The sequence below is a fragment of the Choloepus didactylus genome, chromosome 13 (genome assembly GCF_015220235.1).
Source record: "Choloepus didactylus isolate mChoDid1 chromosome 13, mChoDid1.pri, whole genome shotgun sequence".
NCBI classification, from domain to species: domain Eukaryota; kingdom Metazoa; phylum Chordata; class Mammalia; order Pilosa; family Megalonychidae; genus Choloepus; species Choloepus didactylus.
This window is the reverse complement of record NC_051319.1, coordinates 35,073,826-35,091,853: the sequence shown is the minus strand read 5'-3', so window position 1 is coordinate 35,091,853 and position 18,028 is coordinate 35,073,826. Positions and strand designations below refer to the sequence as shown.

The 18,028-nt window shown below is 38.9% G+C and overlaps 1 protein-coding gene across 1 annotated transcript in view; it reads right to left on the bottom strand.

Annotated features, from left to right (window-relative positions):
- ERAP2 (endoplasmic reticulum aminopeptidase 2) overlaps nucleotides 1-17,782 on the bottom strand; it is a 66,487-nt gene extending 48,705 nt beyond the window's left edge. The window contains 10 exon segments of the mRNA XM_037800885.1: nucleotides 2,799-2,887; nucleotides 5,268-5,402; nucleotides 10,080-10,153; nucleotides 10,156-10,205; nucleotides 14,422-14,506; nucleotides 14,509-14,596; nucleotides 14,598-14,622; nucleotides 14,624-14,843; nucleotides 14,846-14,932; nucleotides 17,728-17,782. Coding sequence (XP_037656813.1) covers nucleotides 2,799-2,887; nucleotides 5,268-5,402; nucleotides 10,080-10,153; nucleotides 10,156-10,205; nucleotides 14,422-14,506; nucleotides 14,509-14,596; nucleotides 14,598-14,622; nucleotides 14,624-14,843; nucleotides 14,846-14,932; nucleotides 17,728-17,782 — 908 coding nt within the window.
- Between the last annotated feature and the right edge of the window lie 246 nt (nucleotides 17,783-18,028).

Below are 18,028 nucleotides of genomic sequence, written 5' to 3'. Positions count from 1 at the left end.
TTTCTTCTTTTCCTTTAGAAGCAACTAATCAACTAAACCAATAGTTCTCTATATTCAAGGAATCAGATTCAGAGCTAGCCATACACTACTAGGACATACTTAGCAGAATCTTTAACCAAATAGAAGTATGATTAAGTTGGTGTAGGGTCTTCCTGCATCTAATTAGGAAAATGTTTTCTAGAAGAGTCTTTGGACTTTTCCTAGGAAAGTCTTTGAACCTCTTAAAATTATATGCAATTTTTTGTGTACTTGTGTGCATTTTCCTGGGGAAGAATTCCATCTCCTGTGTGAGATTCTTAAAGGGACAGGATACCAGTTCAGCTAAAAGCCAAGTCTGTTCCCCACCTTCTCTGGCTGTCTCAGGTGTGGCTTGTTTGGCCCTTGCCAAGACTCCTGTTATGACTCAGAAAACAGTATTTATAAAATATTCCCTAAAGCAATCACTCTCCCTTTCCACACTTAAAATTTCCTGTCATAATGAAAGGTGATACATTGTGTAGCTATCTGACGAGACTTGACACATTTATATATATTAAAAAAAGAAAGAAAAACCTGTTGGAACATGAGATTTCAGAGGGAAAAAATGGGAAAATCAACATTGTTAGAAAGGATAGCGTCTATGGCCAAAGAAAAATTGCAGGTCACAGATGAACAGATTATTTCTCAAAGGTAGCTACACATATTGTCAGACTTTTAATATACCTATAATTCAGTCATAAGACAATTATACATTTGGTCTTAACATAGAGAGTGACTACTGAAAAGATAGTTTCTGACCATCACAACTCCAAATAAAGGGAAAAGCTGGGCCTTTCCTTTCTTCTATCAGGAGGGTTAGAAACTGCCCAGCTACTCTGGCTCATAAATTGATTTTATAATCCTGCCTTGGTCCTTTGTCTTGTCTTCCCTCTTTCTTTTGAATTGCTTTCTAGAGCATCTTGTTCTGTTGTGATTTCAATCTGTCATTTAATAAATGTTTGTAATAGTGATTTTAATGTAGAGTAAGATTTATCAAGTGTTTTCTTTACCTTTTGAGAAACAGCCTTGGGGGGAAAAGTGGCATTTAATAGTTTTTAAGCAACTCAGGTATGATATATACTAATTTATAATATATGTATATTCATGTATGTGAGAGAATGACTTCTTTTCTAAATTGTACTGATGATTATGTATTAGTTGGATTATTTCCGACTAGCAATTAAAGGTACTTTTATCTTCTCTATTCTTTTCTTAAGCTGAATGCTTCTTGGGTGTTGCATTTTTCTGAAACAATGTAAGATTGTTGGTTGTTATTGATCTTTCCTTGACTTTTGACAGCAGTGGGTTATGGGAAAACTGGGCTCAGTATATATGTATTGATGGATATATAGAATCTGCTCTATACAGTGAGACTCAGAAACTATAGGAGTTAACCCCTGAAGATGTGTTCTGATGGTCCCTTTTAACCTCTCTGAGGGAAACAGGATGAGCATCCTATAGGTAGGGCCAGGATGGAGGAGGAGAGAGAAAGTCTAGGATAAGGAATGTGTCTCAATGTCCCAAAGAGGGGAAAAATGTTTTGTCACTGTCAGAAACTGTAAAAACTAATCTATTTAAATTATGAAACTTAAGTCATAATCTTTACATGATCTACAACATTGTAAAAATCACACTTTTATTTTTTAAGAGAGCAAATAAAACTCAAGATAGACGATGAGTATCATCTCACATAAAGATATACTAGCACCACATCCAAATTATCTGTTTCATCCAAATTTTTGAAAACAAAATCTATGTCTCAGTCTTATCTTCAGACCTCAAGGATCAATAAAATAACAGATGGAGGGACAGCTTTCTGCTTTCTACTTACATATGCCTTTGGCAAATTTTTTAAAAGATTGCTAGTCTTTTACAAATTGGGCATGGAAATTGTTCCAGAAAATTCATCTACTTAAATGTAATTTGCAATGCACATGTGTCAACATTAAACCCGAAAGGGAATAGAAAAATGATCCATAATATTTGGGCTTCTCATAAATATTTTTTTCTACATTCAAGGACCATCTCTGAGGAACAAGTTTTTCCTTCATGGGCCAACTAAACCTCATCAGTGCCCTTACACATCACATATAAAGAGGGAAGAAATCAAAGCAAATCCTACGAGCAAAAAGAAAGGCAATGATGTGGAATTTGAACCTACCCAGTTTTGGTAATGAATAGTTGGTATAAAAATAGCATTCATGTAGACCCGGCATCGTGGGATGGAGAACATCTTCTTGACCAAAAGGGGGATGTGAAAGGAAATGAAATAAGCTTCAGTGGCAGAGAGATTCCAAAACGAGCCGAGAGATCACTCTGGTGGGCACTCTTACGCACACTTTAGACAACCTTTTTTAGGTTCTAAAGAATTGGGGTAGCTGGTGGTGGATACCTGAAACTATTAAACTACAACCCAGAACCCATGAATCTCGAAGACAGTTGTATAAAAATGTAGCTTATGAGGGGTGACAGTGGGATTGGGAATGCCATAAGGACCAAACTCCACTTTGTCTAGTTTATGGATGGATGTGTAGAAAAGTAGGGGAAGCAAACAAACAGACAAAGGTACCTAGTGTTCTTTTTTACTTCAATTGCTCTTTTTCACTCTAATTATTATTCTTGTTATTTTTGTGTGTGTGCTAATGAAGGTGTCAGGGATTGATTTAGGTGATGAATGTACAACTATGTAATGGTACTGTAAACAATCGAAAGTACAATTTGTTTTGTATGACTGCGTGGTATGTGAATATATCTCAATAAAATGATGATTAAAAAAAAAATAGCATTCATAAAAATCAAGTAGCTTCAATGATGCATCCAAAGCATAATGTGTTTGACTCCATCTGTCTGGGGGTGCATAGATGGACACCTGGAAAATGTTGATCTGAAGAAGTGGTCTTTGAATGGCAGCTCCTTGGCACAATTCCATTCCTGAAAACCCTCACCCAAAGAAATGCAGACTGCATTTTTCAAGAAAGTATTGAGATAGCACTAATCATGTTGTTCAATGGGAAATAAGAGGTTTTGTAAAGTATTAAAGCACAAGTCAATCTTGAAAATTATAAACAGCCATAAGTCTTCTGTTGTAATCCATTCTTTAGATGCTAATCTGTAAATTTCGGGCTATATTAACCCACAGTATTATGAGAGCCCACTCGAGTTTGTTGCTATAATATACTCTAGAATTTGAGACCTAGCCTCCCAAACTTATGACTGCCAACACAATTCAAATAAAATGTAGGCTGAAGAGGTGAGAAAGCCTTCAAGAATTTATCGAATCCACTCCCCTGTCATTTGCTTTAAATTCCAAAAGGCCATCTAGGTTAAATGACTTCCCCAAAGTAACTAGCTATGAAGTAGAAAAAGGCAAAATTAGATTTCAAGTTTCCCCAGGTTCCAAGTATAGCACTACTTTGATTTCATGACCTGCTTTCATGCTCTCAATGAACTGAAGTCCCTCAGAATGTTTATACTGAGGATATGCTAATGATCACCATTTCTGAATGGCTTGCTAAGCTCTGTGCTAAATACTTACATGTAAATTCTAATTTATTCCTCATGACCACACTATGAAGTATGTACTCTCATTTTCATTTTTAAAGATGAAGAGATTGAAAGACATGGAGATTAAGTAACTTGCTTCCAGATCACCCAGATGGAAAGTTGTAGAGCTGGTATCTGAATGCAAGAATGTTGGCAGGAACCTGTACTCTGAAATAAAGTGCCATCTGACCTTCCACACATCTGTACCTATGTACATATGTATCTATTTGTAGATATGACTTTATACATATATGAATACACAGTCCATTATATATTTCTATGGGATAGTGCTTACATAAATTTTAGCATCCATTTTTAGAGTAATTTTTCATATGCATTATTTATGGTTCCTTGAATATGGTTTTATGTCTACCATTTAGTTCTTCAGGGTAAGGAGGTCTTTTTTTTTCATTTAATGTCTGTACTGTTGAATGCAAAAAAATTAACTACAAGATGATTAATCATTGGGTACTGTTGCAAAATTTTTGCAAAAAATAATGAAGACTCTAAAAATTTCAAAGCCCTCCTTTCATTGAGGAAAAAATGTTGGAAAAACAACTGCAAACAACATGAATGTCCTAAAATAAGATACTGGTGTTAAAAATCCTAATAGTACCTACACACAGTATAGTACTGTACAATTATTAATATAATATTAGAAAAATATCTAATGGCATTCAGTGCTTTATGACATATTAGGAAGAAAATTGGGTTAAAAACATCTGTATATTATTTTGCTCAAAGAATGCATATATGAATAATATATACTGAAACTGTATATACAAATATACATGACAGACATATAGAAAAAATTTGAAAGGCTTACATTCTAATGTTTTCAGAAGTTACATCTTGGTGATAAGATTATGGATAACTTTTTACCTTATTTTATTTTTTGCTTCTCTCTATTTTGTAAAGGAAACTGTTCTAGTTTGTTAATGTTTCCAGAATGCAAAACACCAGAAATGGATTGGCTTTTATAAAAGGGGGTTTATTGGGTTACACAGTTACAGTCTTGAGGCCATAAAGTGTCCAAAGTAACACATGAACAACCAGGTACCTTTACTGGAGGATGGCCAATGGCATCCAGAAAACCTCTGTTAGCTGGGAAAGCATGTGGCTGGCGTCTGCTCCAGAGTTCTGCTTTCAAAATGGCTTTCTCCCAGGGTATTCCTCTCTGGGCTTCAGCTCCTCAAAAATGTCACTCTTAGTTGCTCTTGGGGCATTTGTCCTCTCTTGGCTTCTCTGGAACACAAGTCTGCTTTCAAAGGCCATCTCCAAAATGTTTCTGTAAGCTGAAGCTCCTCTCAGTTCCAGTGCATTCTTCAAAGTGCCCCTCTTGGCTGTAGCAAGTTTGCGCCTTCTGTCTGAGCTTATATAGTGCTCTAGTAATTTAATTCAGACCCACCCTGAATGGGTGGGGCAACACCTCCATGGAAATTATCCAATTAGAGTCGTCATCCATAGTTGGGTGGGGCGCATCTCCATGGAAACACTCAAAGAATTACAATCTAATCAACACAGATAGGTCTGCCCACACAAGATTACATCAAAGATAATGGCGTTTTGGGGAACATAATACATTCAAACCGGCACAGAAGCATTTATTCTTTGACAATAAGGGAAAAACTTAAGAAAGTGAAGAAAAATTCATTGTCCTCAGGACACTATTCTGCACCATGTAAAAAATTAGAACTCAGTCTTACATTGACCCCTGATGAGGTTGCTTCACTCACAGATTTGAAATCACAAACTATGTAGGCTACAGGGTGTGTACTCATTTGTACAGTAGATTCAAAGTGATCTCCCAAGAGGCCGCCTTCAAGTTCAGTGGTCTTAACCTACAGGAAGGGAAAGGAATCAGTGTTTGAAAGTGGAGTTCTTCACAGCAATGCCTACCTTTAAAGGCGCAAAATGAGGGCAAGTGCTATGCTCTGAAGAACTCTTGGAGCCCTTGCAGGAGATCAGTGGCCCCTCAATATTCTGTGGCCTCTCCTGGCTCTATTTCTTTTATCTCTGGGCTCCCTCAAAAACATGACATCACTGCTTTGGGGACATCAAAGGATGCCAAATCTTATTTCATTGTTCAGAAGCATAAAAAACATCTCAGATGCTTCTGCTTTATTAAATGTAATAATCTCCAACACTGGCATAAATTCAGGTTCTGGGTTTCTAAGTAAAAATGCCACAGAAAGGCCCTTTTTCCTTTGTTGTACAATTAAAAAAAAAAAAAATCCCTGTGAGAGAAAGAAAGAGAAACCAAAACTGTGTCAGAGGTTTTACATTATCTTTTAATCCTCATTCTATGTGAGTGTGAGGTAGGTGTTATTTCACAGGTGAGGAAACAGAAGCTCAGAAATATTAACTGAATTGCCCAAGATGACATGGTTAGTTCCACAGCAGAACCAAGATGTGGATGTGATTGTGTGACTCCAAAGACACTGCTCATTCTTTCACTTGCTGTGTGACAGCTTGAGTCATAGTCTTATTTTATCTTTGCTTCGTTGATCAGCAATGCAAGCAGTCAGGCCATGGAGGTCATTAGTAATTTACGCTTCTGCCCATCGACTGGAGAAGCAGAGCATTTTAAGCCTACAGACTGGTCAGGCCCATCCATCAAATTCACTGGATAATTACTGAATTCTAGCTTCATTTGGTCTGGGTAGCTTGTCCAAAAGATAGTCTCTACCAAGTGCACGATCCCTAACTACTGAATGGAGATAGATCCAATAACCTGAAAATACCATCAAATTGGTAACCACTCTTAGACTAGGTCATTTTTTACCCATTTCAGGGAGTCAGGCTGTGGCAGTGCTGATCACGGCTTATTGAGCATGTTTTATGTATTTGGATAAAATTGCAGTTTGCTTTGGTGAGAGAAAATAGCTAGAAGCATAACCCTGTACAGCCTAGCCTACTTCAATGACAAATTGTTGAAGTTCCACAGAATTTAATTCTACAAAATTCTATTTAATAAAAAAACGAAATTCCTAAGTTCCCATAAAGCAGAAGTCACTGTGACCAAATACTGTCACACACTAAGAAAGGTAGGAGTATATGTAATTTTGACCTCTATCCAGCAAATTAATTTTTCCCATGACCATCTCTTTTTATAGGAATGTTTTTCAACCAGAGTTTTATGGGTACACCCTCCCAGCAGAGGAGAGGGTGTCTTATGTTATAGGTAGGGGCTGTTATGATAGTGGTCTTTTGACTAAACTCAATGGTAAAACCATTTAGTTAGGCGAGTGGAAGGGTAGTGAGAGGAGGAGGCAAGGCTATGGGACTGTAAGGGAAAATAGAGTCTGGAGCTCCAGAAAGCTGTGGCATAAATGGTAGGATCAGAAGAGTGTTTACTATGGTTTCTCTCCCCAGATGATGACGTAGCCTGTTGAGGCTGAGTTTTGTTCAGGAATGCAGAGAGACCCGTGTAGATTAACAGTGCCTTAAATGGAAGTGTATGGGCAGTGGCTGTAAGTTCTTCAAGGATAGTGATGTAAGCTCCAAGTATAAAACACTCATGACTGGACAAGGATTCAGCTGTTTTCTCAACGCTGGCAGGGCTCCACATACACAGCAAGTGTCACCAGCAGGTGTGTGTCCCCTTAAGGAATGAAGGGCACAAATAAACGCCACAAAAGCTATGCCACCTCTACTAGTGCTTCCCTCAAATCCTGTACCCTTGACTAAACAGATTGAGAAGTTAGTATGTGTGGCTTCTTCCCACCTGTCCATAACCCTTCTCATGTGCTACGAATATTATCCAGAGAATGTGATTATAGTGTTATTCAATGCTCCGTTTTTGGTTGGCAATGAGAAACGGAAAGTTAAGCAAGTAATTGCTGAATTGGAAATAACCCAGAGAGGTGGTCCAGTCAAGCGGGGCAATGTGAATATTCAAGGATTTTATCGAATATTTTCAAAGTGTTCACTTGTTTTTCTCAAACATGAAAAGTTACGGGAGGTTTCTGAAGATAGAAATTTTAAATTCTAATATAATAATGATGTTACACGTGGTTGTGGCAACTTATGTTTACATCACATTATTATAAAGGGCTTTATTGATTGTACTTTTAATTTACCCTCTGTGATTATTCATGTGAAAAATTATATTAATAATAAAAAGTTGCCAGGGAAGAAATGGAAATGACTAACTTCCCTTAAATGAATGTGCTGTTGGAAAGAAGACTTGAAGTTAAAGTAGCACATCATTTTTACCTGAATATGAGAGGGTTAATTAAATAGCTGTCTGTATGATCATGGCAAAACAATGAGATGTATGTCACAGGGGCTGCCGCGACATTTTCCCTTGATTGGCTCTGCTGATATTACAGGGCAAATCTCTTTTCCAGCATTAAAAAGAAATCTGGGTAAATGCAATGCCCTGTCACTTCCCTTCTTCATCCACAGAGGCCAGTCACTGTGCAGAGCACAAAGGAAAGTGGGCATAGGGCTGCTTGCTGGTTAACATGACCCAGCTGCTTTCTAAGCTGCTCACCTTTGGAAGCACTGTCAAGAGAGCCTCTATTTTTGTCCTATTTTCCAAGCAGCAATGGGGAAATATTTTATATTTAGTTCAACATCACAAACAATAAGTGCACCGTTAGGAAATATCAAGTGAGGCTCAGGGTCTGCTGTGTCTTTCAGGGTCTCTGCATTTTGACTATAATATGAGTTAACTAAGGGTGTTCAGAGGTCTCTTTCAATTAAGAAGTTTTTTATAACCACTATAAATACTTTTTATAAATACTTTAAAGGAGTACCTCTGCAACTTAAGAAAAAATATTTCCAAGCTCCATCACAGATGATGGGATCAGAATTTCGAGAGGTGGGGCCTGGGCAGGTACTCTAGGTCCCTGTTTCCCCAAATGTAGTCCCTGGGCCAGCAATACAGGTTCACCTGGGAGCTTACCAGAAAGGCAGAATTTTGAGACTCACCTTCCAAATCTGAGTCTGAATTTTACCAAGATGCTCAGGTGATTCATCATTACACTAAAGTTTGAGAAGTAATGCTCTAGGTGATTCTAAATCTGATCAAGTAACACTGATTTAAAAGAACACTGTTTCTATATGAACTCAAATAAAATACCCAACATGTTAAAAAAAAAAAAAGGCCTCTTGTGTAACGAAGTCCAAACAGAATGCTGTTAAAGCCTAGAAGTATTGAAATTATTATATATTATATAGCTGGATAAAAACAAATTGGAAAGGGAAAATAGCAAGTGTTGGAGAGGCTGTAGAACAATAAGAAGCCTCATACATTGTTAGTGGGAATGTAAAGAGTTGCAACCACTGTGGAAAACAGTTTGGTGGTTCCCAGAAAGTTAAGTGTAGAATTGCTGTACGTACCAGCAATCCCACTTCCAGATACATACCCAAAAGAATTGAAAGCTGGGACTTGAGCAGATATCTGCACACTTACGTTCATAGGGCGTTATTCACAATTGCCAAAAGATACAAGCAACCCAAGTGTCCATCAACAAAAGAATGGATAAACAAAATGTGGTATATACATACAATGGAATGTTTTTTAGCCATTAAAAGGAATGAAGTTGTGATGCATCCTACAACAAGGATGAAACTTGACGACATCACGTTGAGTGAAATAAGCCAGACACAAGAGGACAAATATCCTATGATTTCAATTATGAAATAAGCAGAGTATGCTAATACATAAAGCCAGAAACTAGAAAACAGGTTGCCAGGGGCCAAGTAGGGTGGGGAATGGGGAGTTTATATTCAGCTGGTATGGAATTTCTGTTTGGAGATGAAGAAAAAGTTTTGGCACTGGATGATGATGATGGAGGCACAACTTTGTGGATGTAATGAGCACCACTGAACTGTATATTTGAATGTGGATATTTGAAATTGTATATTTGAAACTGTAACCCATAATAATTTTTGAAATTACCTATATAACTGCTTGTTGAGCTATATATCAAAAGTTAACACCTCTCTGTATGTATGTTATATTTTACAATAATGGAAATGACTGAAGTTGGGGAAGTGTGACCCATGAATGTCTTTCATATTTGTTCTCTAGCTACTTGTTAAATCGTACTTTGAAAGTTATCACTGCTAGGTATATATGTCAGAATTCACAATAAAAAATGTATAAAAAAAAGAAAGTGGATAAAATGGGAAATTTTAGGTAGTAGTGAAGTTACTGGAGGAGGGAGGGGGACCCATAGGACAATACAACACAGAGTGACCCCTTAATGTAAACTACAGACTATTGTTAACAGTATAATCATAGTAATATTGTTTAATCAATTGTAACAAAAGTACACACTAATACAAAATGTTAATAATAGGGAAAACTGTGTGTGAGGGCGGTATTTGGGAACTCTGTACTTTCTGCATGATTTTTCTGTAAACCTACAACTGCTCTAATTAAAAAAAAATAATGGCCTAAGTCTTGAAAACAAAAGGAAATACATAAACAAACAAACAAACAAACCAAAAAACCAAGGCTCAACTTGAAAAAGATTCCCCAAAGTTTCTGAAAGTGGCCATGCCTTCAGCATGTTGGATAGTGTGATGTCTCTTCTTATCTTGATTGAAAAGTCATCTTTGAACAATGATTCATCAAAGGGAAAGCTATATGTGCCTGGGTTGGCTCAAAATCCATTACTGTAGTTATTCTATGAAAAGACTCATCCCTGGCCAGAATGCAAAAGTGAAACCGAGAAGAAAAATAAATTTGTACCTTCAAGCAAACAGCATATCAAACATGGAGTTGTTATATTTGATTTCTCAAACTACAATCTCAGTAAATCCAGACTCTCTCTTTGAAGAAAACTAATGTCAGGTAATATTTAGTGATTCCCAACCACAAGCAATGTGGTTTACTTGCATTATCTTCTTTAATTCTCATTCCAGACAAGGGTATTGAGGTTCAGAGAATTTGGGGCACCTTTCCAGAAACCTTAGTTAGTAAATGGCTGAGATAGCACTCATGTCCTGGCAACTTGACCTCAGAATTGACTGGGAAATTGTTAAGTGAGAACTATCTCTAAATCAGAGGAGGCCCCAATCACACATTTGAATACTTATAAATGTGAGTGACACTTTAGGTTGTGTTCTCCAGAAGCAGACCCTGATTTATTGACAATGCCAAGAGAGACAAGGAAGGGAGTGAGAGAAGCAGGACAGGGACGAGTAAAAAGCCAGGCAAGGGTGAGATTTCAGAGCAAGACCCCGCATGATCCCAGGGAGTCCTGGAGTGTAAACTGCTTCTACCCCACTGGGCTGGAATGCTCCTGTGCTGACACTGGCTAAGGGTCTCCATGGGGACCTGAACTCCCAGACGCTTCTAGCTCTCTCTGGTTGCCAGCAAAGTGGCTTTAGTTGTTGATACTGTGATAAATCCTTCTCCTCCATTATTTGATAATGCCTGAAATTGTATAAGTACATATTTATTTTTTGGACTTAAAAGCTTTTTCTTCAATTAAGAAACAATTCTCGAGAGCAGATTTTGATTAGAGAAGGAGGGGAGAACAGAAAAGTTAAACTGCCAGATATAAAGTGAGGGGGGTCAGGAGGGGGAAAAAAAGGAGGACTATCTGGATAATTTTGCCTCAGCTTACTTTATTCTGATGATAAAAATGAGAACATGAGCTAAATGAGGTTGGGGATATAACTGATTTCCTTGGGGCCTCGGGGATTTATCTGGATTTGGTAGCAGATACTGCAAAAGGAAAGGAATTCCAAATGTCTGGTATAATTACCACTAAAGGAAAATTTGGGTTATGGTAAGCCTGCATTAGAAAAGCATAACATTTAAGATTTTCTTTGCTACTTACACAATTAATTTTAGTTCTATATGCAAAGTAGTGACTTTCTGCTTCTCAAAAGAACCATTGTTGACTGAATTATTTTTGTGTTTTAGGTGATGAGTATGTGTGCATGTGTTTGAGAGAGAGACCCATAAGTTTAAGTTGAAACTGTCCAGGATATAATCCTACATGTTAGATCTTGGAACTAAGTGACTGAGGATGAACAGAGCTGACTAATTAATCACAAGAAGAGTCAGACATAGCCTGCAATAATGACCGGAAGCATAATGGGAAGTCCTCAGGCTCTTAATCCAAAAATTTTCCCCCTGATCCACAAGTCTCCCACAGCTCCCAAAATGATAGTTTCTTTGGGTAGAAGCTTTGTCTGTTAAAAAAATGAAAAATGCCACCACTAGTGACATGGTGCCTTAGTAAGAATGAGTTGTTAGTGTCCTAAGCAATACTGTGCTGGGTCTGAGGACAAGCCCCTGAGAAGTGAGACTGCAATGAGGGGAAGTGTTACCATGTTTTGTGTGTGGGGACACAGGTGTGAGTAAGGACTGCCTTGGTAGATAGCTGGGGGCTCTGGGGTGGGCACTTGAGCATCCAGAGGGCAGGGAGGGCCCAACACGGGGAAGGGAAGAGGAGGTCTGTGGCATACACTGCCGGTTGCCTATGAAAATCCATTCTCCTTCTTCTTTTCCAATGGAATCTGATTTTGTCCAGACAGGCAGTGTGTACAGATAAAAGCACCATTTCTTCAAACTCCCTAAAAACTTGGTAGAGCATATATCCTGTTCTGGCCAATGGGATGTGTTCTGGTTTGCTAGAGCTGCCATTATACAAAATACCAGAAATGGATTGGCTTTTATAAAGGGGATTTATTAGGTTACAAAGTCACAGTTCCAAGGCCGTGGAATAATCCAAATTAAGGCAGCAACAAGAGGTTACCTTCACTGAAGAACGGCCGATGGTGTCCAGAACACCTCTGGGTGGCTGGGAAGTCCTGTAGCTGGCGTCTGCTGGTCCTTTGCTCCTGGGTTGTGTTTTAGCTCCTCTCTCTCAGCCTCTGTGCATCCTTGCTTGTTCTCCCAGGGCATTTCTCTCTAAGCATCTGGGGGTCCTCTCTTGGCCTCTCTGGGTAAACTCTGGGCTTCATCTCGTAGCTTAGTATCTCCAAATGTACTTCTGTCCACATCTCCAAGCATCAGTTTTCTACGGCCATCTCCAAAATGTCTCTCTCTAAGTTTCTCTTGGGATGTTTTGTCCTCTCTGCTTTCTGTGTGAGCTCCCTTTAAGGGACTCCAGTGATCTAATTAAGACCCACCCTGAATGGGCAGGGTCCACACCTCCATAGAAATAATTCAATGAGAAGTTCCACTCTAATCAACAGACTAATAGGTCTGCCCCCACAAGACTGCATCAAAGAATATGGCTTTTCTGGGGACATAATATATCCAAACCAGCACAGGACATAAGCTGAAGTACTTGGGTGGGAAAACTGTGTAAAAGGAATCAGACTCAGCTGGAATCTTTCTTTCTGCCTTTTTTTCTCCCTCTGTTTTTCTTTTCTTCCTGCATGGAACGTGGACTTGATGCCTAGAGGTGCAGCAATAATCTTGCAAGTATTAGGAGGAAAGCCACACATACAGCAAAGGTGCTGAGCAGGAAGACAGGAGGAACCTGGGTCCTTGATAACCCTAAAGAAAGGCAAATCTGAGTTGCTCTACTTCTGGACTTGTTGCATGAGAAAAATAACCCTCTATGGGGTTAAGCCATTTTATTTGGTTTGTATCACTTGCAACTGATAAAAGGTAGGAGGCCCTGAAAACAGGCTCCTCTTACTTCCCAGATGGACCTTGGCCCTGGAGAACCAAATCAGCCTCTTTACAAAGCATCCTTGATTCCTCTCTTTCTATCACCTCACATACCAATATGGGAGCAAACCCTGTATGTTCTACCCACCCAAATAAATGCCCAATCCAATCACTTTACTCCGTAAGCACTGCCACTAACTTGGCCCAACCCATCATCATTTCTTGCCTTAACTAATCCAACGACCTCCTCAATGATTATTCCGCTTCTAGTTTTTCCTCTCTATAACATATCTTCCATATACATTTGATATTTATGAAACACCAATCAGTTCAAACTCTTCCAATGACTTTCTTTTGCACCTTAATAAAAGTCTAACCTCCTTACAAAAGGTTTTAAGGCTCTACATGATCTGACCCCTTTCTACTCGTACTTATCCTTGCTCACTCTTCTCAAGCTGCACAGGCTTCTTTTCTCAACCATTTCCTCCTTAAAGCCTTTGTACTTGCTGTTCCCTTTTCTGGGAACACTGCCCCAAGATATTCTCATGATTGTCTCCTTTTTTAAAAATACCGGTCTCAGTTTAAATGCACTCCCTTGAAAAAGAATCCCCTGACCATGCATTTAAATTAGCCCCAATCCCCAGCCACACTTACTCCCTATAAATTGCCTTGTTTTATTTCCTTAATAGCATTTATCACTTAATTTATCCATTTAATTTATTTTCCTGTCCTGATTGTCTCTTCCACCTCATCTTACCAGGTGCCGGGCATATAGCAGGTGCTTAGTATATACATGTTGATCAAATGCATCATATTTATCCATTTTTCAAAAAAATTGTCTGCCTCTTGGTTTTGAGTCGTGCTGTTTCCTGGACAATGAATACTCTCACTTTCTCTGTTGCAATCCAAATCTCACTTTTCCTACTGATTCCAGATCAAGAGGCCTCTCTTTTGAGAAACCTTCCCCATTTCACCCCCCTTTGAGTTGACCAGCCCTTCCTCCAGCACAAAGACAGACGTGTCATATCACACCCATACACTAGCCTTTCCCCCTAGTTATTCTCCCTCCAGCTGTTTCTGTCTCTGCATCCTGCTTTCCCATCTCTACTGAGGGCTCATAAAGGAATGACAGAGCATCTTCTTCTGAGTCCCCCACTGTTTATTGGGTCCTTCGTAAATGACTACTTCATAAATGCTCCAGGCAGATATATAACCCATAAGGAAATTCTCACAAGAGACTGTGACAGGCTGGAGCAATGCTTTACCTTGTTTCACCACCAAGAGCTCTGTACACGCTTTTATAAAATCCTTCGAAGCCATCAGCTAACTTGTCCTGGATGTCAATGGCATGTAGCATCTCATCCCAGCCATAAGTTCCTCTGGAACCAGCAGTGCAATTTGTTGATGAGCGGGATGACTCAAAACATTCATTTTTTCCCCCTGGTTTCCTATATCTCAAATCATGCTGACTGCAAGGTGGCATTCACGATTTCAAGATCCTTGCTGTGTAAGATGATAAATCGGGTGGCATCTCTGACCAAGTCCTCAATTTTCTCAGATGCAGCAAAGTCCAGAGAGGTGAGATTTAGGTGGACAAGCAGGTCATAGTGGAGGGGAATGACTGTATGGGGGAGCCTTAGCTCACACCAAGGAAATGGTTTCCTATTGCCTGCTACTGGGAAAGCCTGGTTTCCTTACTGAGCTGATGAATAGATGGCACTGAGGACTGAGAATAAATGCATATTTTGGGCAGGATGATTCCTGAGCAGTAAAATCCTATATAAGTATTCAATACTAGTTGAACACTAAATCTATTCTCTAGAAGACTAATTAATCTCTAAGCTAAATCTTACAGTTCTCCATGGCACTGGTTTAGCTCTAGTTACATCACACAGGATCTTGACAACATGTTTCAATAAATGGACTTAATCTAGAAGGAAAAATAATTATAGCAAAGAATAAAAACATTTATATTCACAAATAAAACCTTAACAGAATAAAAGGATTTAAATGAATGGGGAAAACCTGCTCTTTGTCAGAATCAGGCCAAATATCCACAAAGTCAAAATTGAGCTATCATCTGACTATTTCAAATAAAAATCCTTTAGACCTCAAATGCAAAGACCCTACCCTAAAGTGGCATTTAAATAATCCCATCTGTATTCCTGTGCAATAAGCAGAGCGCAGGTGTGGAAATTTATTACATGTTGAATGTCTTAAACATTTGGCTACATAATTTTCAGGGTATGCCTGAGTGCCTGACAGTAAACAGTGCAAGATGTCTCTATTTTTATCTTAATAAGTGACAAAGAATATATTCTTTGGATACCAGATATTATTATTATTATTTTCATTATTGATGTTGAAATTCACCTCTCTCGAGAAATGGCATCATCTGAATGACCTTATTCCATGACTACTGGTATAAAGGATGCAGGTCCAGCTGGGTGCTTACCTTGGCTTATTTTTAATATTTCAAAATCCATGGAAAGAAAATTTGAGTCTCTAATATTTTTAGAATATTTTTAAAATTGTCCTCTTAACCTTACGTTACCTTGAAAACACAGTTAAATCGAATCGAATTCACCGCCTCTGTAAAGTAGAGGTAAGACCATTTCTTCCTAGGAGAAGGTTAAAACTACAAATCTTAAATGAAATTAGGACAAAGAAGGAAGCTAAATTGAGTGATTCAATGCTCTCACCCTGCTACCTGTCCCCAATTACCATGAATGATTTTCTTTTCTTATTAACAAGTCCTTCAGCATTAATTATCCAAACAATTACTTCAATCTCAAATTTGCAATATTAATGCAAATATTGTTGAAGATACAGAAACAAAGAATAACATACTGGTTAAATGATGATATTCCTCTCCCCTTTTTTGTACAAACATTAAATTAAATTATTACCAAATATCAATGTTCCAAGACCTCTAATACATAAAAATACAATTGGCCTGTTAGCTTGAGTTTCTGATGGCTTGAAAAACGAAATTACTTATTGTTAGGTTCTGGGCATTGCCATTAGAGTATCTGGATTACACCACATTTACCTGTATGATCGTGGCAAATTTCCTGATTTTTGAGCACTGCTTTCCTCATCTATAAAAATGGTATAATAATTATACCTTCCTTATAGGATTGTTGGGAGGATTAAATGAAAAAATCCATATGAAGAATTTGGCACAGCAAGTAGCATATTGGAAACAGGTAGTGAATACTAGACATTAAAGTATTATGTGGTTTCATAAGAGAAACTGTAAACTGTATGTTAATAAATCACCATTGTAAAAGCCCACCCATTTCTGGTATATTGCTTTCCAGCAGTTTTAGCAAACCCAAACACAGATACACACATTTCCACAAAGCTTCACCTTAGACTCCAAACCTCCCCAGTATAGCAGTTGTATACTTTCAGTTCTGGTCATTATTTTCATCAAAAAGTTCTGATCTTAAGGCAAATCCAAGAGAAATGTTGGTGTGTTACCTTAATCTACACTGTTGCAGATTTGAATAGACGGTAATTCATTTTTTGCTCTCACTTTCTCTACCAGTAAGAGAACTTTGCATGCTTCCTGATTATAGCATAGCTGGTTCATTATCATGGAGATGTGAATAGGGTTTAGGAGAAGAGCTTTATTCCGAAAAGCACAGGAAACTTTCTATGGAATGCCCAAAGTGGCATCAGAGAAAAACCAGATCATTGCAAACAGCATATGGCTCCAGCACCCTGTCACTGCCGCCGCTGCTGCTGCTGTCCCTGCCCCTTCCCTTATCCCCAGGTGTGAGGTTCCGAAGAACCTAGGCTTGCAGATTTTTCTGCCAAGTTATTTTAAGGTTTGAACCTGGATGCTTCACTGTGCTGTGTCCTTAATGCCATTAAATCTGACCTCTTGCCCTTTCACCCCCAGGAGGTGACTCCAAGGGTACCACTGACCTCTTGGTCAGCTTCTAATGCCTTGATTAGAGGCAATTATCATTGGCTTTTCCATGTCTGTAACTTCTTGTCCTGGGCATAGGGGGACTGTACCCCACCCTCATCTGTTCTCTCTTTATCTGCCAAGTGGAGTTGGGCTGCTTCTTCCCCCTGACCCTGAACCTGGGCCTTCCTCAAAATGAAACCTCTACCCTCCGTTTTCTCTCTTCACGCATTTCCTCAGAGCATCTGCTCAGGTGCGAGTTAACATTTATCTTCCCAAACCCCGTATGTCTTTCTCCCGTTCCGATCTCTCCTTCCCGGTCCTGATGTTGCAATTCCAACAGCCTGATGCACTTGCACTATGTAGGGGTTTGAGCAGAGGGATGGGATGATCAAGCAGTATTTGAACACTTAACACCTCAAACAATTTCTTCTTTCCCCAAGTCGGTGACTTTTGCTTTACTTTTATCTCCCTCAAGCCTTAATCCATTATTTATGCTTGGCCCGTGTAGTTATTTTGAGTCTGCCCCTTTCCAATTTGTTGCCAAGTCCTGTTGATTCTTATCTTTTAATCTCTTTCTACCCAACTCCTAAAATCTTTAATTCCTACAATTATTAAAATAGTCCAGAACCTCACCACTCCTTCCACTGACCTTCAAACAGGTCTCCCTGGCTTCTCGAGGTCTGCTGCCTCCAGTCCACTTGCATAATGCCGGCAGATTAATCCTTTTATCTACTGCTGGATCATGGGATCCTCCTCCTCAAAACCTTTCCCTGGTTTTTCCTGTTTACACAGAGGCAGGTCCCGTGTGAGAACATGGGTGGCCAACAGCAGCCTATGGGCTACACAAGCCTCTCCTGCTGTCTGCTGGTTTTGTTTAGATCCCAGTGTATGAAAAGGCAATGTGCCTACACAGGGTTATTCTTGAGTGAAATAAAAGCAGCTTAGTCCTT